The sequence below is a fragment of the Ovis canadensis genome, chromosome 5 (genome assembly GCF_042477335.2).
Source record: "Ovis canadensis isolate MfBH-ARS-UI-01 breed Bighorn chromosome 5, ARS-UI_OviCan_v2, whole genome shotgun sequence".
Classification (NCBI taxonomy): Eukaryota; Metazoa; Chordata; class Mammalia; order Artiodactyla; family Bovidae; genus Ovis; species Ovis canadensis.
Genome location: NC_091249.1, coordinates 30,472,444 through 30,498,109, shown reverse-complemented (window position 1 = coordinate 30,498,109; position 25,666 = coordinate 30,472,444). Strand labels below are relative to the sequence as shown.

Genomic DNA, 25,666 nt, shown 5'->3' with positions numbered 1-25,666 from the left:
GATCAAATACACAGTGTGAAGAAGATAGTCACCACATAGGATCTTTGTATGGTGACACGTGGTTACTAACAGGACTCATCATGGTGAGCATTTTGAAACACAGAAATATCGAATCACATACTGATATTCGGATTGTAGAAATGCCGTACGCCAGGAACTAACATAGTGGCATAGGTCAATTAGGCACTTCCCTGTAGCTCAGTCGGTAAAGAATCCACCTGCAATGCAGGAGACCCAGGTTTGATCCCTGGGTTGGGAAGATCCCCTGGAGAAGGAAATGACAACCCACTCCAGTACTCTTGCCTGGGAAATCCCATGTACAGAGGAGCCCGGCAGACTACAGTCCATGGGGTTTCAAAGAGTTGGACATGACTTAGCGAGTAACCACGACCACAGGTCAATTCTACTTCAAACAAACATACTCATAGAAAAAGAGATCAGATGTGTGGTAAAGGGAGGGGGAACTGAGTGAAGGTGGTTAAAAACAAACTTTCAGCTATAAGTACCAGGGGTGTAATGTACAACATAATAAATACATGTACTTAACCCTGCTGCGCCATTATATAGGAAGGTCATTAGAGGAAACCCTGAATTCTCACCACAAGGGGAAAGATTTTTTTTCTATTTCTTTAATCTCATATCTCTACGAGATGATCGGTATTCACTCAACTTATTGTGGTGATCACTTATGATGTACCTCGGTTAAATCATGCTCTACACCTTAAACTTAGTACTGTGTGTAAATTACATTTCAATAAAACTGGGAGAAAAAGAAGCTAAGGGAACTTCCCTGGTGGTCCAGTGGTTAGGACTTTGCCTTCCAATTCAGGGAGTACAGGTTCGATCCCTGGTTGGGGTGCTAAGATCCCACCTGCCTCCCAGCCAAAAAACCAAAAGCATAAAATAGAAGTAGTATTGTAACAAACTCACTAAAGACTTTAAAAAATGGTCCATATGAAGAAAAAAAAAGATGAAGAAACTGAGGCTGAAAGAGACGGAAGAATGAGATGGGAAAGGAGGAGGGGCAGGTACTCTGAAATGGGGGAGAGACATGGACTCGTAAGGCTGGAGAGAGACAGAGCCAGAGGCACAAGATGGGGAGAGGGACAGCCAGGCAGAGGGTCCCCAGATGGGCACAGAGAGGTGTCAGGGAGCTTACCGTGCCCATACACGAGTCCTTGACATCCACCCACACAGAGTCGGCCACCACCTCCCTCTGGCCATTGGCATTGCTCAGCGTGTAATAGGCCACCAGGCGGAAGGAAGGGATGAAGTCTGATGTGATGGTCAAGGGCAACACCACCAGGTCCTGGCCGGGCTCTCGCTCCTGGCGTCCCACCTTCAACAGCTTCCCCTTGTTCATGATCTGGGGGAACAGTTCGGTATAAGGATCAGGAAGGTGAGCGGGAGAATGGGTGGGAGTCAGGGTTGGGGGAGGGTGGAATCTGGGATGGATGAGGGCTCCCAGGGATGCTGGGAGTTCTAGAAAGCCACGGACCATGTAGGTGTAGTAGCGGATCTTGGCTTGCTGGTCGGGGTCCGTGCGCAGGTGGAAGTTGACGTTGAGAGTCTCCCCAGGCTTGAGCTCCACGCGGGGCACAGAGAGGTGCAGGTAGTTATTGGAGTTCCCCTGGGTGTTGTAGGGTAGGGCCTGCATGGTCCTGGTGGCCTGTCGCCCCTCGGGGATATTGTCCTTCTTTGTGCGTACCTGGTCAGGAAAAGACAGACGCCATGATGCCCACCTGCCCTCCCCAGAGACATCTACATCTATACCCCTGAGACTAGGCATTTTATGTGAGGAGAAAGACTTTGCAGATGAGATTAGGTTAAGGATATTAAGGAGATGGGGAAGAAACCGAATGATCCAGGTGGGCCCAATGCCATCACAAGTGTGCATATAAGATGTCTAGGCAGGGACTTCCTTGATGGCACAGTGGATAAGAATCTGCCTGCCAATGCAGGCAACATGGGTCCGATCCCTGGTCTGGGAAGATTACACAGGCTGTGGAGCAAAAGCCTGTGTGTCACAACTATTGAGCCTATGCACCCTAGAGCCTGTGGTCTGTAACAGAGAGAAGCCACCTCAGTGACAAATCCAAGCACCACAACTAGAGAAGCTGGCAAACAGCAACAAAGACCCGGTGCCACCGATGAATAAATAAAATGAATAAATAAATAATTTAAAATAAAAAGGCATCTGGGCAGAAGACATCTAGAAGGTAGGACCCTGCTGTGCAGATGGAAACACATCTGTGCGTGCAAACTTTTATATACAGAATGGATAACCAAGGCCCTACAGCACAGCACAGGGAGCTCTATTCAATATCCTGTGATAAACCATTATGGAGAAAACTATGAAAAAGAACGTACATATGTATATGCCTAACTGAATCACTGTGCTGTACAGCAGTAATTAACACAACATTGTAAGTCAATTCTACTTCAATCAAATAAATGAAAACATAAAGAGAGCCCTTTTATGCAAATGAAAACATGTCTGTGGATGGCACATCCCTTTATGCAAATGAAAGGAACCCACTCTATGCCCAGGACAGGATCCTTTTGTGCATAAGTTAGGACCCCACTCTACAAAATTAAGTCCCCTGAGGCTGGCCCAGAACTCACGGTGATGGTCAGGGGATCCCGTTTGTTCTGTGTGTTGATGCTTAGCTTGGCCACGCCATCATCCTGGGTCAAGGACTGCACATTGCTGCCCTGGGTCACCACTGGGATGCGGCGGGCAGGGGAGCCGTCAGGGTTCGTCACGTACACCTGTGGGTACAGGGGCAGGTGGAGGGCATTTAGGCAGACCCAGAGGTGTGATCGTGCTCAGGACCAGTGTCGAGGGGTGCAGTCCTGCCCAGGGTCTCACCATGAGGTCGAAGGGCATGGCAGGTTTGAAGAACTTGGGGGTCTTGGTGAAATGGATCTGGTAGGGGGAAGTCACAATGGGGATCCCGGTGCGCTCCGCCTCCACCATGTCGCTGCCTGAGGGGGGCCAGCCATGAGGGTGGGCTCCTGGGCCACCCCTCAGGACCAGGCTTCCCCCATCAGACTGCACTCTGCCTTCGTACTGGGCCTCTGTCCTTAGACTATCTCCCTCATCGACCTGATTCCACCTTCATTCTGAATATCCACCCTCAGAATGAGTCTCCCCTCTTGCACTGGGTCTTATGCCCCAGAGTGGTTCTTCCCTGTCAGATTGGACCCCTCTTTCATTCTGGGCCTCCTCCCTCAGACGAGGTCTCCCCTGTAAGACTGGATGCCCCCCTTCATTCTGCACCTCCTCCCTCAGGCTAGACCTCCTCTGCCAGCCTGGACCGCCGCCCCTTAATTCTGGGCTTCCTCTCTCAGACGAGACCTCCCTTGTCAGACTGGATCCTGCCCCCTTCCTTCTTGGCCTTCTCCCTCAGATTGCATGTCCCCCCTCAGACTGGATCCCCCTTTCATTCTGGGCCTCCGCCCCCAGACTGGGCCTCACCTGATTGCAAGATGACGGTGGCGGACACATATATGGACTTGCCCACCAGGGCATCAGCTCGGGAGGGCTGTACTCCATTCAGCAAAACCTGACGTCTCAGTATGGCCTCCCCATTACCATCGTTGATCTGGGGGAGACAGTAAGGGTTCATGGCGGAGGGGAGACCTGGGGGGAGTGCCCAGGGGGTGAGCTCAGACGACAGGAGACAGGAAGGGTGTTCAGGGTGGAGGAGACCAGACAGGGCCTCTGTTAGGTACCGGAACACGGGTGAGGGAGTGAGTCAATGAAATTCTCCGGTCACCATCCTGGACCCCAAAGATGACGAAAGCTGTTCCGTCCACGTGCTCCCCATACAAGAACCTGCGATGCAGGGACAGTCTCACATTTTTGCTTCTGCAGATGAGTCTTCCTCCAAACTAGCTTTGGCCTCGGTTAAGCCCCTCACCGCACTTGGCCCCTCCCCCTGCCCCTCACCTGGCAATGATGTTGATCTTCAGGCCATCTGGGTCATCAACGTAGTAGAATTTCTCTTCAGGCTCTAGCTGGACCTCAAAACTGGGAAGCACTGGCGGGACAGATTATGTTGGTGGGGGACCAGCACTGGGCCCAGCCTGATGCACTCCCCCCTCCCCCCTCCCCCTAGCCCCGGCTCCTGGCCCTCTTACCATATTCCTTCACCTCAAACTCAGTGGAGAAGACCTGCTGCGGAGAATCTTCATAGTGGGCTTTGATCTTCCACACCCCCATGCTGTGGGGAAGGTAGGCTGGTGATCTGGGCACACCTGGCAGCCCCCCACTCCCTCTCCTGGGGTAGGGGAGCCCCAAACCCCCTCCTGGAGGACCTGACATACTTCACCAGTTCTGGAATGTTCCAGGACAAGGCCAAGATGCCAAACTGGTTGTGAGAAGACAGGGAGTCCCGCTTGACAAGGACGCCATCGGGAGTCTGTGGGGAGACAGAGAAATGGCTCTTCAGAGATGAGGCTTTGCCTCTTGGCTCGTCCCTCCCTTCTGTGTCTGGGCATTCTCTCTGTGTTAGGTCCACAGGGGCAGTGGTGAAGAACGTGCCCCTGAGCCAGTCAGCTTGGGTTCAAATCCCCACTGAGCCAATTACAAGCTGTGGGACCTTGGGCAAGTTACTTAGCCTCTCTGTGCTCAATGAACATATCTAGAAAAAGATAATTATTACTCCTATGTCACTGGTTTGGGACATGTTAATATAGGCAAGAGCTGCTGATGATCAGCGTCTCTCCAAAGACAAATAATGACTAGCATTTGGGACTTCCCTGGTGGTGGCCCAGTGGCTAAAACTCCACACTCCAATGCAGGGATTGCACGCTCGACCCCTGGTCATGGAACTAGATTCCACATGTCGCAGTTACAACGCAACACAACCTAATAAACAGATGTTAAAAATGATAATAACTAGCACGTGTCATCTATTGTGATGCAGGACCCTGTGCTAAGCATTTGATTAGCACATACATATACCACACATAACTGCCCACATTTGCCTTTTTGACATAGCAATGTTGCATGGCTCGACCTCATACACATGTGATTTCATGCACTGCCAACAGTTAACCATCAGGAGACATCACATAGAAATCCGGTTTTCTGGCTTCTCTTGGAAATTAGGGTCACTGTGGATAACATGCTTCTGTTGGTACGGGGTTACATTTGCTGGGAGCTGAACACGGTGCCTCTAGGGGAGATGTGTGTCCTGTTCATCTCTAAAGCCAGCTCACAGCCCTCAGGACCTGGCCCTTGTTAGCTCTGTGTAATCTCAGGAAATACTCAGGAAGATCCCCAGAGGAGGACATGCCCCAGTCTTCCTGCCTTCTCTCTCCCTTCACCCTACATGTATGGTTCCCTCCCCGTCTCTCCCTGCTTCTCTCTCCCCTCTCCTTCCCTCCCTCCTTCCAGTAACTTTTTATTTATCCCACTACCCGCCAAGCATGCTGTCAACAGAAAATCCCTTCCCCTCCATTTGGAGTTTATGTTCAGTGGAGGTTAGGGGAAGGTGCAATTAATAAAATGTATAGATCCAATTTACGATGCCAGAAGGAGAGGGGGTGTTGCAGTTTTACAGGGCACTCAGTGAGATCTCACTGTAAAATTGGGACACGGGAACTAAGACTTGAAGGAGGTGAGGGAGCGGTCGGTGCGGAAATTTCCAGGAAGAGGGTTTCCTGGGTAGGGGGAATAGCCCAAGCAAAGGCCCCGGGGCAGGGCTGTGCCTGAGGAGACCGGTGTGTGGCTGGTGCAGAGCGAGCCAAGGAGAAGAGGGAAGAAGCGAGGGCAGGGAGGGGATGGGGTAGGTCTTGCAGAGTCTTGTGGGCTGCGGGAGGACTTGAAATTTTGTTCTCAGGGAAGTGGGAGGCCTGGAGGGCTGGGGGCTGAGGAGAGGGCAGGGCCTGACTCAAGTGCTCACGGGCGCCCTCTGGCGGCACTAGGGAATTAGTGTCTGTCATCATCCCAAGCCTCGGATGAAGCAACAGACTTGGAAAGGTCAAGTGACCTGTCCAGAGTCACACAGTGACCGGGTGTCTATCTGGAGCTAGAATCCTCAGGCGCAAGCAAGCATCGCGCCACGTGGTCTCCCTGGCTCCCGGCCCCCTCTCCCGACCTCTCTATATGCCTCTCTTTGACTTTGGGTCTCCGCCGGTGGCTCTTTCTCTGTCTCGATCTCTTTGTCTCTCCCTTGGTCTCAGCCCCGGGTAGGTCTGGGGCCCCGGTTGGCTGGTACCTCGATGCTGATGAAAACCGTCTGGCCCACGGGCAGCAGCTTGTGGTCAACAGTGAAGACCCGATAGAGGACTGAGGCGTGGGAGAGAGAGAGACAGAGTTGGGTGAGACTCTGCCCCTCCTCCAGCCCTGCCCCTCCCAAATCCCACCCTCTCCAGCCACCCCTCCCTGCCCCTTACCGGAGGAGCCTGGGGTGTAGATGGTCTTGTCCGTCTGGATGAAGAGGTACCCGCTCTGAAGGCTGATCAGCACCACCTTCTCCACCTGGACATTCCCGAAGGTCGCGACAACAATCACGAACTTGTGCCCCTTTTCTGATTTTAACTCTTTGCTGGCCGGGATCTGGGAGTGAACCAAGAGATCATTAGGGGTCTGCTCCACCTGCCCTCTTCACAACAAAGCCTGCCCATCAATTCTGGTTTGCCCAGATTTGGGGAGTAACGGGGTACTGAGATGGGGGGAGGGTTAGAGAGGGGGTTGGGGTCAGAGGGAGGCACGGGAAGGGGAAGCAAGAGGCGGCTCAGAGGAGGGAGGGCTCAGAAGGGGAAGGGACTCAAAGAGAAGACTCAGATGGAAGGGCTTCTGGAGGAAGAGGAGGGCTTAGAGAGGGAGGGGCTAGGAGGGCCGGGGCTCAGAAATGGGAAAGGGCTCAGAGATCCTAGAGCTTGGAAGGAGGTGGACTTGAGAGAGACCAGGGGCTACTGTATAGCACAGGGACCTCTGCTCAATATTACGTAACAGCCTAAATGAGGCAAGAATTTGGAAAAGAATATATATATATGTATATGTATCACTGAATCACTTGACTGCACACCTGAAATTACTGCAACATTACCCTCCAGTATAAATTTAAAAGCCGGGAACCCAAAGCCAGTGCTTTGGGACATCCCAGAGGGATAAGGTGGGGAGCAATGTGGAAGCGGTTTTAGGATTGGGGGGCGACACATGCATACCCGTGGCCAATTCATGTTGATGTATGGCAAAAACCATCACAATATTGTAAAGTAATTGTCTCCCAATCAAAATAAATTAATTAACTTAAGATGAAAAAGAAGGTGGAGACAGCTCAGAGAAAGCTCTGGACGAAGCAGTGGGAGGGGCTCAGAAAAGGGAGGGCTCAGATGGCCGAGGGGGAGACTCAGAAGGGGCGGGGCTCAGGCAGTGTGGGTGGGGCTCTGAGAGGGGGAGGGCTCTCGGAGGACTCCGTGGAGGACTCTCGGAGCCGGTGCGGCATCAGCAGGACTGGGCTCCCTGGCGCGCCCACCTTGATGGTGACGGTGCTCAGGTAGCCATTGTTGCTGTTCAGCTGGGTGTTTTCGTTTGACAGCACTTGTTTCTTGGCCGGGAAGTCGTGGACAGTGACCGAGACCTGAATATTCCCTTGTCCTCCGTGGGCCTCCAGCACCACAGTCTCCTCGCTCTCCAGACGCAGGATGTTGGGGGTGATCATGGAATACCTGCCGGAGGGGAGCATGGGGCGTGGAGCTGTCATGCCCGGAAGCCCGAGCTGCCAGCCCTTCCCCAGGGTGAGCACTCTGCCCCAGTCCCTGGTCTCACAGGGGATCCGGTGACCGGCAGACAACTGGGGGCGGGGCGGGGGTGGGGGGTGGGAGGCAGGGGCGGTGCTGCACATCCCATCAACTGCTGAACACCAAAATGAGAGGTGCCAACTCTTCCAAGACTTCCAGACTCACCACTGAACCCGCTTATTCCGGGAGCTCTAATCCCAAAATCTTTAAACACCCCAAGTCTCTAAACACCCAGCCCTGAACACCATGTGTGCTATGTGCTAAGTGGTGTCAATGGTGCCCGACTCTTTGCTGCCCTCTAGACTGTAGCCGGCCAGGCTCCTTTGTTCATGGGATTCTCCAGGCAAGAATACCAGAGCGGGTTGCTGGTGCCCTCCTCCAGGGGATCTTCCTGACCCAGGGATCAAACCCGCGTCTCCTGTGTCTCCTGCATTGCAAGTAGATTCCTTACCTGCTGAGCCACCAGGACAGCCAAGACCATCCCAAACTCCTCCCTAAACCTGTGGCACCCCAGACCCAGATCCACTCCCTCAGCCACATACACCCACGCGAAGTCTCTAAACCCTTAAAACCTGAAACTACAAACTCCCAGAATCTGTGACGGTCAAATGTCCAGGACGCCAAATCACCTCTCCTGCAGAATCACTCATTCCACGTGCACGCCCTACACACGCAGGGCCTTGTACCACAAATGCACACTCTCGTCTCCGAAGCAGCCTATTTTGGGGGTCAGGCTGTGACTACTCACATGGGGTTCCCCAAGGCCATGGGGAGACTGGCTAGAAGCAGCAGCAGCAGCAGGCTGGGACCTGAGGTGGGCTGCATGGTGCTGGGGCAGTGGAGGGACAGAGGGATGGAGGGACAGAGGGAGAGGGCAGGGGAGGGGAATGAGCTGAGGTTGCTGGAGGCTGCCTTTTATTTGGCTCCTGCCTTCCTCCCTCCCCTGACCAGCCCTCACTCCCTGTGGCCTTCCCCCTCCCTGGGACTGCCCCAGATTTCTCAATACTGTTTCCTAAGTTTTTCAATCTGTAGTGCCAGCATGCCTGGCATAAGTAACCTGGGGCCATGTTCTTCAGCTACAGGGTCACAACAACCTCCTGCCCTGGCCTCCCTCCGGGTCACGGCCAGCTGGTGATCAGGGACCTTTCCTGGTTACATCCACTTGGTAGTAGATGAAAGCAGACGGCAGAGAGCCACTCTTCGCCCCCAAGTCCAGATATCTGGGCCTGGCCCTCAGTCTACTTTTAAGCATGCATTTATTCAGCAGACTCTTCCTGTGAGTCCATCTCTGTGCTAGCATCTCATGTCCCACTTCCAGAATCTTCCATGTTGGCATGGGGCTGGGTCCGGGGACAGAGTCCAACATCAATGGTCCTAGCCCCATGGAGTGTTTTCTCCACTGGAGAAGGACTCAGCTTCTTGGAGAGTCAGGGAAGGTTTCTTGGAGGAAGGGACATTTCAGCTGGGCTTTGAAGTATGTGTAGGAGTTCACTATCCAACTGAGAATGTTTTCTAGGGCAAGGAGAGCCTGGAATTCCCTTCACCTAATCTCGTCAAGAGGCCTGAGTGGCTAAAAAGTCATAATTGAGGAAAGTCCCATGGCTAGCTTTTGTGTTACATCAACGCCTTCTTAGGGGAGGGAGGTTCAAGAGGGATGGGACATGTGTATACCTATGGCTGATTCATGTTTATGTATGGCAGAAACCAACATAACATTGTAAAGCAATTATCCTCCAATTAAAAAATAAATTTAAAAACATCCTCGGGATATTATTATTGTTAAAAATTGTATTTAACTTGTTGCGTATGAATTGGTAATATAGTCATATGGTTCAATATCTAAAAGGTAACCTTCCTCCTGCTCTTGTTGCTAGCCATCAGGGTCTCGGACATGACCCTGTAACCAAGTCTCACGTTTCTCTCCAGAGGTATATTATACATTTACAAACATTCACACGTTTCAAAAACAAATATCAGAAAGCTCTACACACTCTTCTTCCTGGTCTCCATGGGTTACACCTTGCTTTTTCATAAACAATATACAGTAGAGATTGTTTCATTATCAGAGCACAGAGAGCTTCCTTGTTCTTACAGGCAGTGAAAGTAACCAGTCATCTACTGACGGACAGACAGACTTCCTATTGTTACAAAAGCATGCTCCCTCCAGAAAGTAATCTGCATTATTGCCCATTTATTGCCCAGTTCGCATGATTATTAACTGGTAAACCTTGGGGAAATTACTGATAACCATTTGAGCCTCAGTTTCCTCCTGTAAAGGGGTTATAACAGCAAGCAACTTCAAAGGGTTCTTACTACAATGAGAAAAGATAATTCTGATCAAAGGCTGTGTTCTAACAATAACCTTGCTAGATATGCTAAATTCCCCTCCGTAGTTATATTGATTTGCATATTCACCAGTCTTGCACAAAGTTGCCAATTTCCTCATTCCTGCCCCTCCCCCACCCCCACCCCTGCCCCGGGCCCACCACCCTATTTTTGCCTCAGTGTCAATTTAATGTGCTTGTAAGTTGAGCCTCTGGGGGATGGGGAGAATGTGAAGCCAGGTGTAGGGAGGATGGGGGATCTATCTAGAACCCTGAAGAGATGGAGGATTCAGAAGCCCAGAGGGCTGTTTTCCAGAGCCTCCTTGAAGGGGTTAACGGACTTCACTCTGATTTCCTGTAAACCGTGCTCTTTTCCTGGCCATGCCCCCTGTGTCCCTCCCCCCGAGTAGGGGGAGGCGTGGAGAAACAACAAACCTGGACTCTGTCTGATCTGATTGCGACACCCTTTCCTTGGAAGAGGAGGAGGGGGTGGGGGGAGGCAAACACTTGCTTACTCTACAGAACTGGGGTTCAACTTCTGAAACTGAGATATGGCCACCTTCTAGGATCCTCCACTCCCCAATACATTATCATTCTCCCCCGTCCACCCGCCAAAACATTCACCCCGTTTCCTGGTTCCGTTATAGACTTAAGCCTTAGGGCTCTGTGATTTGTCAAGGAATCAGGAATTTGAGAAGGAATTCCTGCTGACCTCGCTCTCCCCGTGGGGTTGCCTGCCCCTCCCTCAGAGCCTCAGTTAGTCCATCTGAACAAAGGGGTTGATGGCAGTTCCTGCTGCTTTTTTATTCTGGCCACACCTAGCAGCAGGCAGGTGGGATCTTAGCTCCCCCAACCGGGGATCGAAACTGCTCCCCCACCCCCCGCATTTGAAGCGCAGAGTCTTATCCACTGGACCGCCAGGGAAGTCCCAGTTCCTGCTGTTTTGACAATTACGAGAACCCAGATGCTGTGAGAGACAGGAAGATCCCCTGGAGGAGGGCATGGCTACGCCTTCCAGTATTCTTGCCTGGAGAATCCTATGGACAGGGGAGCCTGGTGGGCTATAGTCCATGGGGCAACAAAGAGTTGGACACTGAGCGACCGACTACACACAGATGCCTTGAAGTCCTGGGCTTGGAGGGAAGGCTCATGCCCACAGTGATGAAGGTCTGAGAAGGGTCCTACCCATGATATCCAGAAGGTGACCAGAGGGATGGAGGGGAAAGTGAACCAAGGTCTCCTGGGAGGGAAGGAAACAAGAGGAATTCTTCCAGGCTTTTTTCAGGGGAATGGATATTTGCATCCAGAAGTTTGGGAGGAGGAGGATGGGAAAGATACACCAGCAGGGGAGAAAGAGAAGGAGGCATTCTTGGTGTGGACCCAGGGGGAGTGAGGCTGCCTGGGCAGGTTCTAAGTGGAATATCTAGGGGATTTTTTTTTTTTTTTTTTTTTGGCCATGCCATACATCTTGCAGGATCTTAGTTTTCTGACCAGGGAACAAACCCAGGACCCCTGCACTGGAAGCCTGGAGTCCTAACCACTGGACCATCCTCCTAGAGGATGCCCCTCTAGGAGACTCTTACACAAACAGAATATGTTTGCTTGTTGTTGTTTAGTTGCTAAGTTGTGCCCAACTCTTTTGCAACACCATGGATTGTAGCCCACCAGGGCCCTCTGTCCGTGGGATTTCCCTGGCAAGACTTCTGAAGTGAGTTACCATTTCCTTCTCCAGGGGATCTTCCTGGATCAGGGATTGAACCCGAGTCATTTGCATTGGCAGGTGGATTCTTTGCCGCTGAGCCGCCAGAGAAACCCAAAATATTTGTTACTTATCTGAAATACAGATTCAACTGGGCATCCTGTATTTTTTCTGGCAACCCTGGCTAGGGTGCAAATAGAACGGGGAGGGGGGCAGAAATGGGTGTGATTTCTGAGTGACGGGAGCCCAGGTGCCCCTCTCCCCTTCAGTTCTCTGCATTTGCCTTAGTACTGTTATCTCCTGGGTGCACCCCAACCAGCCCTTTCCCCACACAGGCGTGGCCACATCTGGGAGCAGCGGACATCCATCTTCCTCACCCTTCACCCCCACCCATTCCAGGATGGGTGCTACACTGCTTTCTGGGAATTTCTCTCCAGGACCTAGAGCCTGGTCCCACCTCCACCTCTCCCTCCCCATCAGCAGCCTAGGCTTCCCCTTCTCCCCTACTTGTTACTCAGTAACTTGGGTTAACCTTGACCTGATGGAACCCATCCATTTGCCCTCTGGCTCCTTTCCCCCGCCTACTCATGCATATGCAAGCAGAGATACCAGGAACCCTCCACTTTGGGGGATACAGGGGCCAGGGGTGTGTTTTTGTTTTTTTCTTGAACATGCCACTCAGCTTGAAGAATCTTAGTTCCCAAACCAGGGATCAAGTACAGGCCATCATCAGTGACCGTGGAGTCCTAACCACTGGACCACCAGTGAGTTCCAAGCCAGAAGTTTTGACTCCAGCTCTGCCTTCTCCCAGCCTCTGTTCCTTGCAGAACAGAGCAAGGAACCTCCCTCTGAGTTTTGGGGTGACAGCATCTATCATCAGGCAAGCTAGTGCTCAGACAGGCGCCCAGCACTTGGTGCATGCAAGACGTACTTGAACTGTGTTTTTATTTTTACTAACTTCTGCCTCTCCTCTCTCTTGCCTTATTTCAGTGACAGCCCCTCCAGGCCTCCAGGCCAGAGTTCCTGCTTCCTCCCTCTCCCTCATCCCCTGTAATCTTCCCTGGGACCCCTCGGTTGTTTCTCCCCATCCATCCTTCTTTCCACTCCTGTGGTCCCTGCCCTCCTTGCTGTAAATTCACCTCTTCCAGGTCATCTAGTCCACAGCAACTGGGGATTTTTTTCCCCCCCTTTGGACTCATGGTGCAGCATGTGGGATCTTAGTTTTCTGACCAGGGATTGAACCTACGCCTCTCGAAATGCACGTATGGAGCCTTAACCACTGAACCACCAGGAAAGTCCCTGGGGATTTTTTTCTAAAACACACCTTTACATCCCTTCTACAAAATCATGATGCGTAATCGCGGAATGCATGCTAAGGACTGTGAACCTCGGTGGCAGGGTCTTATTGATTTTGTGCATCTTAACTCTGCACATCTTGTTTATTCTGAGTGCCTTAGGTGCTACTGTTGCTGTTTAGTCACTCAGTTGTGTCTGACTCTTTTGTGACCCCATGGGCTGGAGCTCACCAGGCTCCTCTGTCCGTGGGGTTTCTTAGGCAAAATTTTGGGGTTGGTTGCCAGTTCCTTCTCCAGGGCATCTTCCCAACCCAGGAATCAAACTCAAGTCTCTTGCATTGGCAGGTGGATTCTTTACCACTGAACCACCCGGCAAGCCCATTAGGTGCTATTACTATCCCCATTTTACAGGTAAAGAAACTGAGGGCTTTGGCCACTTGGTTAAGAGCCTCTGGCTGGTAGCAGCTGAGATTTGAAGCAGGCAGCTGGGCTCCAGAGTTTCTGATTGCTGCTGTAACAGATGATCACAGTTCTGGTGGCTTAGAACAATGTTTATTATCCTACAGTTCCGGAGAGCTGAAGTCTGAAATTGAGGTGTCAGGAGGGCTGTGTTTCTTCTGGAAGCTCTAGGGGAGAATCTGTATTAGGGCCATGCCGGCTTCTAGGGGCTGCCTCCATTCCTGGGCTTGTGGCTTCTTCCATCTTCCAAATGCATGACTCTAGGGACTTATCTTCAGTCCACTGGCTAAGACTCGGCGCTCTGAATGCAGGGGGCCTGAGTTCCATCTCTGGTTGGGGAACTAGATCCCACAGGGAGCAAATAGCAGATCCTGAGAGCCATAACTAAGGATCCCACATGCCGCAACAACAATTGGAAGATTCTGCGTGCAGCAACTAAGACCTGACACAGCCAAAAACCAAACCAAAGCAAAACTCAACCAAATAAAACACCCCACAGCGCTTTTCCCCATCACATCTCATTCTCTGATCCTGACCCTCCTAGTATTAGTCACTGAGTCATGTCCATTTCTTTGTGACCCCATGGACTATAGCCCACCAGGCTCCTCAGTCCATGGGACTCTCCAGGCAAGAATACTGGAGCAGGTTGCCATTCCCTTCTCCAGGGGATCTTCCTGACCCAGGAATCATACCTGGGTCTCCTATATTGCAGGCTGATTCTTCACCATCTGAGCCTCCTATGAAGTGCCCGCCCCCCTCTTACAGGGACTCTTGTAATGACAGTGCATCCATCCAAACAATCCAGAATCATTCCTCATTCTAACATGCTTAATTGAATCACACATGGAAAGTGCCTCTTGTCATGTAAGGGGACATAGTTCCAGGCTGTGGGGATTAGGGAGGGGACAACTTGGGAAAGCCATATGCCCTAACACATACGAAGAATAAAACATCATCCCTGGACAACCAAGTCCCTCATTGCTTTAAACTCTTCTTGCCTCTCATGGGCCCCAGCATAGAGTCCAACAATGTCTGCCTGCCTTTAGGCTTCTGCCAGTTGCTCTTGCCCTCCCCTCTGACCCCCGCCAGACCTGCAGAGGAACTTGCAAACTGTTCTGGGCATCGCCTTGCTGCAGAATTTCCTCAGCCTTCCCACTTCCTTCTTTGTCTGGCTGGGCTATATATATTCATCTGGGCCCTAGCTGGACCTGTTTCCGCTTGCAGAAACCCTTGACCCCAGCTTGATTTCCTCCCCCTGGCCCATCATGCCAGCAGTCCCCACCAAGGAATATTTCTCAGGGATCCAGAAGAGGTTCTGAGTGCTCTAGATGAAGGGTGAAGTGGGGCGGAGCAAAATGCATCATGGGCGCCTGCCCACAGGTGTGTGCACAGATGTGTGTACAGGTGCACCTCTAATCTGCACTCCTGGAGGTTGGGGGAAATTCACAAATGGTCAGGCTGTGCTGCAGGGCACTGTGCTGAGCCAGATTCCCATCATGATGTGTGACACTCAGCTCTCTGGGGTCCCCATTTTACATGAAATGAAACAGAGATTTTAAGCTACTTAACAGGCTGCACAGCAAATGTGGGCAAGGTCGAGAGGCTTGGGGGCAAGTCTGGTGCAGAGCGGGCAGTGCATACCATGGTAAAGGGCAGCTCTGGAACCAGATTGTTGATGTTTTGAGTCTTGAGCCTTCCAACATTTTGCTGTGTTACCTTGGGCAAGTTAAACAGTCTTTCAGTGCTTCATAAGCTTTTCTAGAGTTAAAGACCCTAATGACCCTGGAGGCTTTAGACTAGGATGTGGCACACAGCACTCAGCCTGAGCCATCTCATTTCAGTTCAGTTCAGCCGCTCAGTCGTGTCCGACTCTTTGCAACCCTATGGACTGCAGCTGCTAGGCTCCCCTGTCCATCATCAACTCCCCGAGCTTTCTCAAACTCATGTCTATCCAGTCAGTGATGCCATCCAACCATCTCATCCCTTTATCTCCTGCCTCCAGTCTTTCACAGCAACAGGGTCTTTTCCAATGAGTCAGTTCTTTGAAACAGGTGGCCAAAGTATTGGAGCTTCAGCATCAGTCCTTCCAATGAATATTCAGGTCTGATTTCCTTTAGGATTCACTGGTTGGATCTCCTTGCAGTCCAAGGGACTCTCAAGAGTCTCCTCCAACACCACAGTTCAAAAGCAGCAATTATTCAGTGCTCAGCTTTCTTTATAGTCCAACTCTCACATCCACACATGACTACTGGAAAAACCATAGCGTTGACTAGATGGACCTTTGTTGGCAAAGTAATGTCTCTGCTTTTTAATACGCTGTCTAGGTTGGTCATAGCTTTTCTACCAAGGAGCAAGTGTCTTTTAATTTCATGGCTGCAGTCACCATCTGCAGTGACTTTGGAGCCTCCCAATAGAAAGTCTCTGTTTCCATTGTGAAAGAAATTTATTACAGTATGAAAAGGCAAAAATATATGACACTGAGCTTCTTGTGCTCATCCAATCACCATTTTTTCCTCTCCTCCAGCCTTTGCACAGGTGGTCCCCTCATCTGGGCCCGTGCATCTCTTTCTTCTCTCTCTGCTCACCTCTGACTCCCCAGGCTGGGTCAGGACCCTGTGCTGGAAGCAGACACTTAAGTGTTGGGATTTGGGGTGGACTGTGGTCACTGCTGTGTCCTGTATGGGGCAGGCACCCTGTGGTGGCTCAATTGATATTTATTGAATGTGCAAAGTAACGGGTACTGCAACCTCAACCTCAACCCCCGCCCCACCCCCACCCGGGGTCTCTAAATTCCAAACAGCCTCTGCAATGCGCTCTCCAACCCCCCAAAAGGCAAGAGACCAGGGTAGCAAAACAGATGGGTCATTATTGTACAGCTGGAAGTAGGGGGTGGTCCCGGGTGGGGCCACAGTGCTCAACATCTGTGGGGGATGGGGGCTGTCTGTCGTCTTCTGAACGGGCTCCGGGAACTCTGGTCCCAGGATGCTGGGTGCTCTGTGAGCACCGACGCCCTCCTCCCCTCACCATCTTTGGGAGAAGCCAGAGCGGGTAATGTGTGAAGAGATGAGGAGGAAGGACGAAGGACTGTCCGAGGTGGAGACCTGATCACAACAGCTCCCGCCCGCTGGCTGTTTTGTTGACTTTGGACAGGCCTTCCCGGAACCCACAATCGGTCATTCTACAGGCAGAGAGTAAGGAGGTGGTCCAGGAGTTGAGGGGAACCAAGTCTCACCCTCCAAGCTCCCTAGGCCCACCTCGAGCCTCCCGGCCCCGCCCAGATCCCACCCACCTGTGCTCTGAGCCTGGCCCCCCTTTCTCCTCCCCGCTACCTAGGCCCACCCACTCAGCCCCACCACACCCACCCCAGAGCCTCCTGGCCACACCCAGGCCACGCCCCTCGCTGCCAAAGCCCCACCCACCCCAGCCCTAGGGCTCACACTTGCTCTGTCTGCATGCCCTCCTCATCCTCCTGGGGTAGCTGGAGGTACGGGTTGTCCCTTGTGGGTTGGAACTTGTAGCCCGTGAGCACGAAGAAGGCGAGAGTGGAGCCCTCCACCAAGAGCTGGGAAGTTTGGGAGGCGGAGGTGGGGGGTAGGTGGGGGGAACGGACGACAGCCAGCTCCTTAGCACACCCACCCTAACCCCTCCATCTGCAGTCCCTTGAAGCCTGGCCCCCTCGCCCTCCACGATAATTCCCCAGCCCCCACCCTAAGCGTCCTCAGGGGTCCTGGTGGTCTCATCCCCTCAGGGGTCGAGGGGGCGCAGTGGGAGTGAAAGGCACACGCCCCCTGCCTCCACCGCTATCGTCTGGCTCACCCTCCCCCCTCTGCCTCCACCGCTATCGTCTGGCTCACCCTCCGCCCCTCCTGGGGCCTCTGTGCTCACCTGGTACAGCCACTGCCACTGGAAGGGCACGACCACCCGCAGCAAGATGGCGATGATCCGTGTGAAGTAGATGTAACAGATGACCTGCAGGGACGTGGGTGTGCACAGGGCCACTGGGGGTGAGGCCACCGGCACCACTGAGGATGCCTGGGTTGGGGGCCAGGGGATTATCGGTGGAGGGCAGGGGGGCCAGGCTCCAAGGGAGGGCAGATGGAGGGGTTAGGGTGGGTGTGCTTGCTTATGAGCTGGCTGTCGTCCGTTCCCACCGCCCCCCAACCCGCCCCCCACCCGCCCGGCTCTACCACCACCTCCCAAACTTCCCGAGTGAGCAGAGGATTCCTACCATTACATAGTAATGCCGGAACAGCTTCAGCTTGGCCAGGTTCACTGCCACTGAATGGTGGGCACAGAGAGTGGGGGTCAAGGGGATGACTGTGGGGGGCAGGACGAAGGGGTCAGGGGTGGAGGAGAGGACATTTGGGGGCAGAGTGTGGAGAGGGATGTACAAGGGAAGGTAAGTGGGAGGAGAGGCAGTCAGAGGAGGGATGGGAGGAGCATCCAGGGGTTAGCAAGAGGGACAAGCAGCCAGCGAGGGCCCCGGGCACAGCCTCACCCTTCCCATCAGTGCCAGACGCGTCCTGGAGATGCCGGATGGACCTGGGATGGAGGGAGAGACACAGGGAGCAGTCAGCACCGCCCCCGCCCGTGCCCACAGTGGGAGGGGCCCAGTGGGGGTACTCACCAGACCACGGGGAAAAGGATGGTGCCACAGCAGATGAGATCCACCAGGAAGAGGATCTCCTTCCAGATACCGTAGTCGCTGGCACCCTCCTCGCGGGACTCGATGACAATGTAGGCCACATTGGCTAAGACCTGCGGGGCAGGGGCGGGGCAGGTGGGCGGGGGACTGGGCGTGTGTAGCCACGCCCACCGGCTCCACCCCTGGGGCCTCCCTAGGCACCTGCAGTGGGATCACTATCCCAAAGATCTTCTTCTCCTTGTCCGACAGCACGTACTTGACGAAGGCCCAGCCGGAGCCGATCAAGGCGATGGTGATGAAGAGGAGGGCACCCTTCAGCCTGGTGGAGGGAGGTAGGAGGTGTGGTGAGGCGCTGGAGGTCCAGCCCTCCCCTGTCTGCCTCCCCACCACCTTGCCCGGCAGAAAGGGGCACTCACAGATGCGTGATGTAGTGCATGACAGCGAGGCCTTCGATGGGGTGGCCCTGGCTGTTGATGAAGTAGTAGTTGATCTGGAGATGGGTGGACGGATGGACAGTCAGACAGATGGACGGGAATGGGGAGGGTGGCTGGATGGTGCTTTGGGAACATGCACAATCGCCGTCGGATGGATGACCAGGAAGGGGACAGGAGCGGACGGTTCCAATCAGGACGGCGCGTGGGCAGAGAAAGAGACAGCCACAGCCTCGACAACGGAGGGAAGGCCATCGTCGGACGGATGGACAGCTAGACAGTTGGCCTGGTGGGTAGTCACAGCTGGACCCACAGATAGTTAGACTGAAAGGTGGGCCATCACAGCTGGACAGAAGGGCTGGATGGAAAGCTGGCTACAGTGATAAAATGGATGGACACTCGGATGGACATATGGACCTCTCCAGCCCAGGGTCTGCAGAGATTTGGGCAGTGGGCTTGTAGGGGCTTTTTCCTGGCCCCAGAGACTCCAGCCCACCCCACGCTGTTCCTGGCCCCAGACTCTCACACTGTGGAAGAGGAGAGAGATGCTCTTGGTGAAAGTCAGGGCTGCCATGAGCCAGTGGATCTTGAAGACGTTGTACCTGGAGGGGGAGGAGAGATGAGGGACATAAGAGAGGGGGCACTGGTCAGGGGCAGGGGTGGGAAAGTGGGGAGACAGGAGGTGGAGGACCCCCAGGGTCAAGGGCATTACGTGTTCTTGCAGAGGATGGACACCCAGAAGATGCCGGTGCCCAGGAAGCATGCAGACATGACCATGTACAGCTTGAAAAGAGGGATTTCCGCCGCTGACAGGTAGCCCTCGGGGTTCTTCTCCCGGATCATTACCTGCGGAGGGAGCAAAGCGGGACAGGGGGTTGCAGGCTAGCTCTAGACGTGCTGGGCCCTGAGTGTGAGTCTCCAGGTTCCGTTCTCTCATTTCTGATCCTCAGATTTCCTGTCTCCCTGATGCACATGGGGTCCTGGCCCACAGTGAGGGCTCCATGAATCCACTGCCCTCCCCCTCCACTCACCGTGATGTCAAACGGCTGCTCCCGGCCTGGCACCGAGTTGTCACAGTTGTGGAAGTTGAGGTTGTACTGGCCTTCCTCGGCCCTAGAGCCGATCACTACATGGAACTGAGAGGTGGGGCGGACAGAGGGGAGAGGGGACTTCAGCTTGGGGGCGTCCCCACTTTGCGGAGGGGAGGGGCTGCAGGCACCCCCGGACACTCACACTGAAATTGTAGGAGTTGTTGAGGTGGCCCAGGCCCAACACCAGCTCCTGGTCCTTCCCACTGACACCCTGGTGGGGACAGAGTGCCTCTATGGAGCATCAGCTGCCTCTTATGGGGGCGGGGCCTTCCTCCCTCCTGCCCTGGCTTCCCATACCTGCCGGTCCCCTTGTGACCCTGTGAGTTTCGACTCGGCTTTGTCAGGTGCAGCAGTGGTCCCTGCTGGTAAAACATAGGTGAGATCAGAGATGGACAGACAGCAGAACGATGGGGGATGTATGGAGCACCCTTGCCCACCCACTCCTTCCAGCCTGACTCACCGTGGTCCACCTTGGGGATGACGATGTGCTCTGACTTCGGGAGCCCTGGTTCGGAGGGTGATTCCGGGAGGAGCCCAGCAGAGATGAATAGCTTTTTCTGCTCCCCATACTTTCGTACCTGGACCCTGGGGATGATGTGGGGAGGCTGAAGGCTGAGGTCAGGCACACCAGCTATGCTGAGGGACTCAATGGCCACTCAGGTCCTCAGGGTCTCCTCTCTGGAGGGGCTCTATCAGTGGTCATCAAGTGGCAGCATTTGGCCACCATCCATCGAGATGGCTGCCACATCCCTGCGTTGCCAGCACCAGGGACTATCTGTTACTTCGCATGACACCGAGTCACTCACTCTACTGAAGTACAGCTTATTCAACAAGAAAATGCTGTCAGGCCTCCCTGGTCGTGTGTGCATGCTAAGTCGCTTCAGTTCTGTCCAACTCTTTGGGACCCTATGGACTGTAGCCCTGCAGGTTCCTCTGTCCACGGGATTCTCCAGGCAAGAATACTGGAGCAGGTTGCCATTTCCTACTCCAGGGGATCTTCCTGATCCAGAGATTGAATCTGCCTCTCCTTCACTGGCAGGTGGATTTTTATCTGCCGTACCACCAGGGAGGGCTGCCCTGGTGGCTCAGTGGTGAAGAATCCACCTGCCAAATGCAGGGGAGATGGGTTCAGTCCCTGGTCTGGGAGGATCCCCTATGCCACGGAACAGCTAAGCCCATGTGCCACAACCACTTAGCCTGCGTTCTAGAGCTCACCTGCCGAACCTACTGAAGCCCGAATGCCCTAGAGCCCGTGCTCCGCAATGAGAGATGCCATAGTAATGAGAAGCCGGAGCATTTTGAGTAGAGAGAGAGTAGCTTCTGCTCGCCACTAGTAGAGAAAGCCTATGCGCAGCAACCCAGAAAGACCTTCTGCGCAGCAACGCAGAAAGACCCAGTGCAGCCAAAAATAAATAAATAACTAAAATTTAACAACAACAAAAGCGAGTGGCTTTCTCCAAAGGCATCAAGGTTCTTTCTGGCTGGTTCTCATTCCACCTGATCAGCTCACATGGGTATCACAACGAGGGACACCCCAGTGATGGATCTTTAGGGTAGCCCCCATACTCACTGCAGATCCTTGGTGTTGATGAGGAAGAGAACCAGGAGGCTGCTACTGTTTTTCCGGAGAGGACACTCATGGGAGTCCCGGTTCTGGAGGGTGGGCAGTAGGGAGCTTTGGTTACCCCCACCCACTTGTCCAGTCCCACCATTCCTCCCTCCCCAACCCCTCCCCCTTCCCCGGGGCAAGGGTGAGTCTCTCCCTTCCTCCCTGGGAGAGGACAGGCGCCTTTGAATTTCAGAGGCCGACAGACAACCCTCCCCTTCCTCTGCCTCTGCCTCTCCACCCTCCTCTCACCACTTCCACCCCTACCACTCACTGAGTAGGAGTGAATGCTGCCAGATCTCACCCGGGTCAGACTGAACCCCACCTGGCAAGTGGAAAGAAAAGAGACTGTGAGGTGAGGGACGCCAGCAAGGACTCAGACAGATAACCTCGAATTTCCTTAATACCTACTAAGGGGGAGATCCTGCATTCACTGACTTTTCCCACTTGCCCCCAGCACCCCAATCCTCTTCCTTTAACTCCTACCCACTCGACTGGGATGTCATTTCCTCCAGGAGACCTTCACTGGTTCCTCTCCCCCCAGCCCCAATTTAAAATGATGATGTAAAAAATAAACGGAACGTTTACGGCTTCCTGCCTTGGGCTCTTGAATCCAACACACTTGGATCTACGTCCAAGCTCTGGGACTCTGAGTAAGCCACTACCTCTGAGTCTGTACAAACACCTGTACAATTTGGTTTACAGGTGTAATATTTTCACAGGAATCCTGAAAGGTGGCTATGACAGAACAGACTCATGGAAATTGATTTGCAGTATATGGGTACCCAGCAGGGGTTCAATAACACTAGCCTCTTATTTTGACTGCAGGAATTGGGGCTGTCCCGTTCACTGGTAGGCTCCCCTCTCACCAGCTCAGTGTATAGCCTGAGAAATTATTCCTCAGTTGCTGCTAAGTCAAGTCAGTTGTGTCTGACTCTGTGCGACTCCATAGACGGCAGCCTACCAGGCCCCTCCCCCCCGTCCCTGGGATTCTCCAGGCAAGAACACTGGAGTGGGTTGCCATTTCCTTCTCCAACACATGAAAGTGAAAAGTGAAAGTGAAGTCGTTCAGTCAAGTCCGACTCAGCGACCCCATGGACTGAAGCCCACCAGGCTCCTCCGTCCATGGGATTTTCCAGGCAAGAGTACTGGAGTGGGTTGCCATTGCCTTCTCTTCAGTTACAGATGAGCAAATATTCCTCAGTTAGAGATGAGTTAGAAACTCAGAGAGACCAAAGGAATGGCCCACGATCACAAGGGTAAGGCAAAGCTAGGATGTGAATCCAGAATTCGGGGAGAGTGGGTGGGCTCAGAAACTCGTCGTGCACCTCTCCCTCCTCCAGCAAATTTCCCAAAGCCCCTCACCAGCGGGGGCTTCTCTTCTGTATCCTGGCGGCCTAGTCTCAGGAGGCTCAGATTCACCTCCAGGGAGCCGTTGGTGTAGAAACCAAAGCTGTTCAGTTGGATGTCTGCTCGCTTCTCCCCCTGCCGGAGACCAAGGAAACAGAGACAGTTCAGACTTCCCATCAGCCCAGCCCCAGGGCTCTGGCACGAGGTTCCGCCAAGGGCTTCGGCCTCCTCCCGGTATCTCTGTATTTAGGACAGGTTCAAAGGGTGACGGGAGAGGAAGAGAGGGCCACCTCTGTAGGCCATGACCCCAGACCAATTCCAGGTAAGCACAGAATGGTTCGGGATCCTCTGGCCACCATTCGGAGAGTCCAGGAAGAGAAGGTCTGGGATACGTGGAATTCTCCCTACGAGGTGGGCATCACCCGTAAAGCAGAGTTACGCATCTTGGGGACCCTGGTCCTCAATTCTCGGAAAATTTTTAGATTCCAACTGAGTCTCCAGGATCCCAATTAGTACTCCCATTCTAGAACCCCCAGGGACTTCCCTGGGCGGCGTCAAGGGTCCCTAGCAGCCCCAAAACGATCCCAAGAATTTAAAGGCCTCAGAGTCCTGGGTCCCCAGAGGTGAAGCCCCACCCGCTGTGGGCTAGGGACGACCCCAGGGCAGCAGGCCAGGCAATTTCAAAAGAACCACTGAGGGGGATCCTCTGGCGAGACCACTCCTGGCCTGAAGCAGGGGGCGCTGGACCTCTCCATTCCGCATAAGGAGCGGGGGAGGCAGGACGAGACCACTCCAAGCTAGGGGCTTTTCCGGGCCAAAGCTGGGCGCCGCACCCCAGACCGCCACGCGGCGGGACTTACCGTCAGCGTCAGCAGGTGAATGCGTCCAGAGGAACCGCCTAACAGCAGCAGCAGAAGTAGCCACGGCCCCCATTCCGCGGGGCTCCCACGACCGAGCCCCCTCCTCTCTCTCACTGCCATCTCTGGAGCCACCGCCCTTGACACCGCCTCTGACGCCCCCAGGCCCGCCTACCAGTGAGCCAATCGCCGCACGGTGGGGGCCGACCCTTCTGCTTTTTGAGCCCTTCCAGCCAATCACCGATTGCCTCCTCTCGTGCCCGCCCCCTGTAAGACACCAAATGGACAGCACCAGTCCCAAATGGGAATGCTAATATTGCTTAACCCCGCCTTCACACCCACCAATCACTAGAAAGATTGTCCCGGATGTAAGTTGATAAACAGTTCATCCAACCAATTGTGATGGAGCCGATATCCTTCCCTGAAGAGGAGTTCCTCCACCCACTCTTAACTGACAGATCCGTTCAGAACTACATTACCCAGAACGCAAAGTTGGAGGGGGTGGGGCAGCAAACAACTCAATGGGGGCATACAATAAACTACATCTCCCAGTATCCCTAAAGACAGACTTCCCTCTTTCCCCCTGGGGATGTGGCTCCCAGCCAAAGCTCAGGCTTTTGGTAAACACTTGCATTTGCTGAAGCCGCCTGTCTTGTTTTCCTAATCTTGCTGATCCACTGAGAGGCCAAAACCTGGCCCCAAGCTAAATCATGACCCTGGAATGACCTATGATCCCAGACTGAGTTACCAGGCTTAGGCGGACGCTTCTATCCTGGAGTGAGGCCACTGGATGGAGTCCCATCCCCAGAACCCAGGACAATCTTGATTCAGGCTGAACCGCAACACCAGGCTGAGCGCCTACCTGCAGCTAAGTCCTGATCTCAGCTGAAACGCAGCTCTCCCTTCCCCTTTTACTCTCAGCCTATACTGAGCCTTAATCTCTGGCTGAGTTTACACCTAGACAGATCTCAGATAAAGACTGAGCCCTGACCTCAGATTAAGACAGACCTGTGGTCCTTCATTTGAGTCCCAGGCCTTCGACTAGTGGCTCACCCCTCTCCTAAACCTCCGATCCTAGTCAGGTTCCATCCCAGTTGTGGTGCCCACCTGGGATGAATCCCAATTTCAGTTGAGACTCCAACTCCCAGGCTGAGCCGCTGAGTTCCAGACCCCAGGCTGAGTTTCTGGCTTGATCTGACCCTCTAACCTCTGGCATGCATGCTCAGTAACTCAGTAATGTCCGACTCTTTGTGACCCTATGTACTGTAGCCTGCCAGGCTCCCCTGTCCATGGGATTTCCCAGGCAAGAGTACTGGAGTGGGTTGCCGTTTCCGTCTCTGTTTAACCTCTGGAACCCGTCTATTTTGCAATTTGAAGTTTTCTAACTCGGAAGCCACCAGCAGGTGGGGCCAGGTCCCCGCAGAGCCGTCTATCCCATTGTGGGTTACTGGAGCTATCTATCCTCCTAGCCGTGTTGTGACTTCTTGTGTCCTGGAAGACGGGGCTCAGAGTCTGACTTGTCCCAGGGGGTCTAATGCCCTCAGCCCCAGCGGGGCGACTGTCACCTCTGTAACCAAAGAGAAAGCACCAAAGGCAGGAGAGGATGGGAGTGGGGGGAGGTTGCTGCTTGGATCTCGCCCCTTTCATCCCAGTGCCTCAAAGGGATTAACAGTGTGTGAACTGACTTTTATGAGAGAGGTGACAGACTTCCAAGCCCAAGGGTTCGAGGAGCGGGGGAGTGGTGGAGTAGGAATACTAGGGTCTGTGCAAACTATTAAACCTGATTGCACCTTAATGGATGAGACTGGGAAATGGGCAGGTGCAAGCTCCAACTGTACGGGAGCTGAGGAAAGGCCTGGGCCTGGCGCCCCAAGGACAGCCCGTCCTCAGTTTCCCGGCGCAGACTTTAGGGAGGGAGGCAGGATGCGGTAGGGGCGCTAATGGACCCGGCCTTGGCGGAGGCGCTTCCTGGACAGGATCGAAGTCCTCCCATCCGCCCTGTGGCCGGAGGGACCAGACCATTAGTGGGACGAACGTAGACGTCTGGAGCCAGGCCGGCCCTCAAGAGCGGGGTGACCTCAGTTCTCCCTGCGGCAGAGTGGGGGGAAAACCTCTTGGGTTGGGGTTTTAGTGTCTTGGCCCTTTAATGAA

At 53.7% G+C, this 25,666-nt stretch overlaps 2 protein-coding genes across 10 annotated transcripts in view; both read right to left on the bottom strand.

Moving 5' to 3' along the window:
• The window catches only part of LOC138440993 (complement C3), a 37,084-nt gene extending 27,546 nt beyond the window's left edge, over window positions 1-9,538 (bottom strand). Inside the window, exons 1-13 of the mRNA XM_069591319.1 lie at window positions 8,507-9,538; window positions 7,494-7,686; window positions 6,409-6,571; window positions 6,231-6,301; window positions 4,333-4,427; window positions 4,147-4,229; window positions 3,956-4,046; window positions 3,739-3,841; window positions 3,482-3,608; window positions 2,873-2,988; window positions 2,626-2,772; window positions 1,499-1,708; window positions 1,160-1,366 (exon numbers count right to left, since the gene is read on the bottom strand). Coding sequence (XP_069447420.1) covers window positions 1,160-1,366; window positions 1,499-1,708; window positions 2,626-2,772; window positions 2,873-2,988; window positions 3,482-3,608; window positions 3,739-3,841; window positions 3,956-4,046; window positions 4,147-4,229; window positions 4,333-4,427; window positions 6,231-6,301; window positions 6,409-6,571; window positions 7,494-7,686; window positions 8,507-8,583 — 1,683 coding nt within the window. The 5' untranslated portion in view covers window positions 8,584-9,538. The remainder of the gene's footprint in view (window positions 1-1,159; window positions 1,367-1,498; window positions 1,709-2,625; window positions 2,773-2,872; window positions 2,989-3,481; window positions 3,609-3,738; window positions 3,842-3,955; window positions 4,047-4,146; window positions 4,230-4,332; window positions 4,428-6,230; window positions 6,302-6,408; window positions 6,572-7,493; window positions 7,687-8,506) is intronic.
• Window positions 9,539-15,959: 6,421 nt separating this feature from the next.
• Window positions 15,960-24,826, bottom strand: GPR108 (G protein-coupled receptor 108). 9 transcript variants are annotated; one of them, XM_069591322.1, is made up of 19 exons: window positions 23,519-23,920; window positions 22,674-22,793; window positions 21,583-21,633; window positions 21,273-21,355; window positions 20,163-20,287; window positions 20,000-20,064; window positions 19,845-19,913; window positions 19,643-19,747; window positions 19,324-19,457; window positions 19,138-19,213; window positions 18,597-18,670; window positions 18,382-18,499; window positions 18,163-18,293; window positions 18,034-18,077; window positions 17,764-17,813; window positions 17,421-17,504; window positions 16,973-17,097; window positions 16,637-16,713; window positions 15,960-16,153 (listed from the first exon to the last, which is right to left on the bottom strand). In XM_069591322.1, exons 1-18 carry the CDS (start codon window positions 23,636-23,638, stop codon window positions 16,641-16,643), a joined length of 1,647 nt encoding a protein of 548 aa, XP_069447423.1. In that variant the 5' UTR covers window positions 23,639-23,920; the 3' UTR covers window positions 15,960-16,153; window positions 16,637-16,640. The 9 variants fall into 9 exon arrangements, with proteins under 9 accessions (XP_069447423.1, XP_069447425.1, XP_069447428.1 ...); XM_069591324.1 differs by having other exon boundaries at window positions 20,000-20,061; window positions 23,519-23,855; XM_069591321.1 differs by lacking the exon at window positions 15,960-16,153 and adding an exon at window positions 24,623-24,826 and having other exon boundaries at window positions 16,382-16,713; window positions 23,519-23,782.
• Between the last annotated feature and the right edge of the window lie 840 nt (window positions 24,827-25,666).

Excerpts from the sequence above, each read along its gene's own strand:
- GPR108 (XM_069591321.1), bottom strand. The coding sequence starts at position 23,638 with ATGGCAGTGAGAGAGAGGAGGGGGCTCGGTCGTGGGAGCCCCGCGGAA. Across the intron at positions 18,500-18,596 it reads ATGCACTACATCACGCATCT|GCTGAAGGGTGCCCTCCTCT; the intron begins GTGAGTGCCCCT and ends TCCCTCCACCAG. Across the intron at positions 18,294-18,381 it reads GGATAGTGATCCCACTGCAG|GTCTTAGCCAATGTGGCCTA; the intron begins GTGCCTAGGGAG and ends CCTGCCCCGCAG.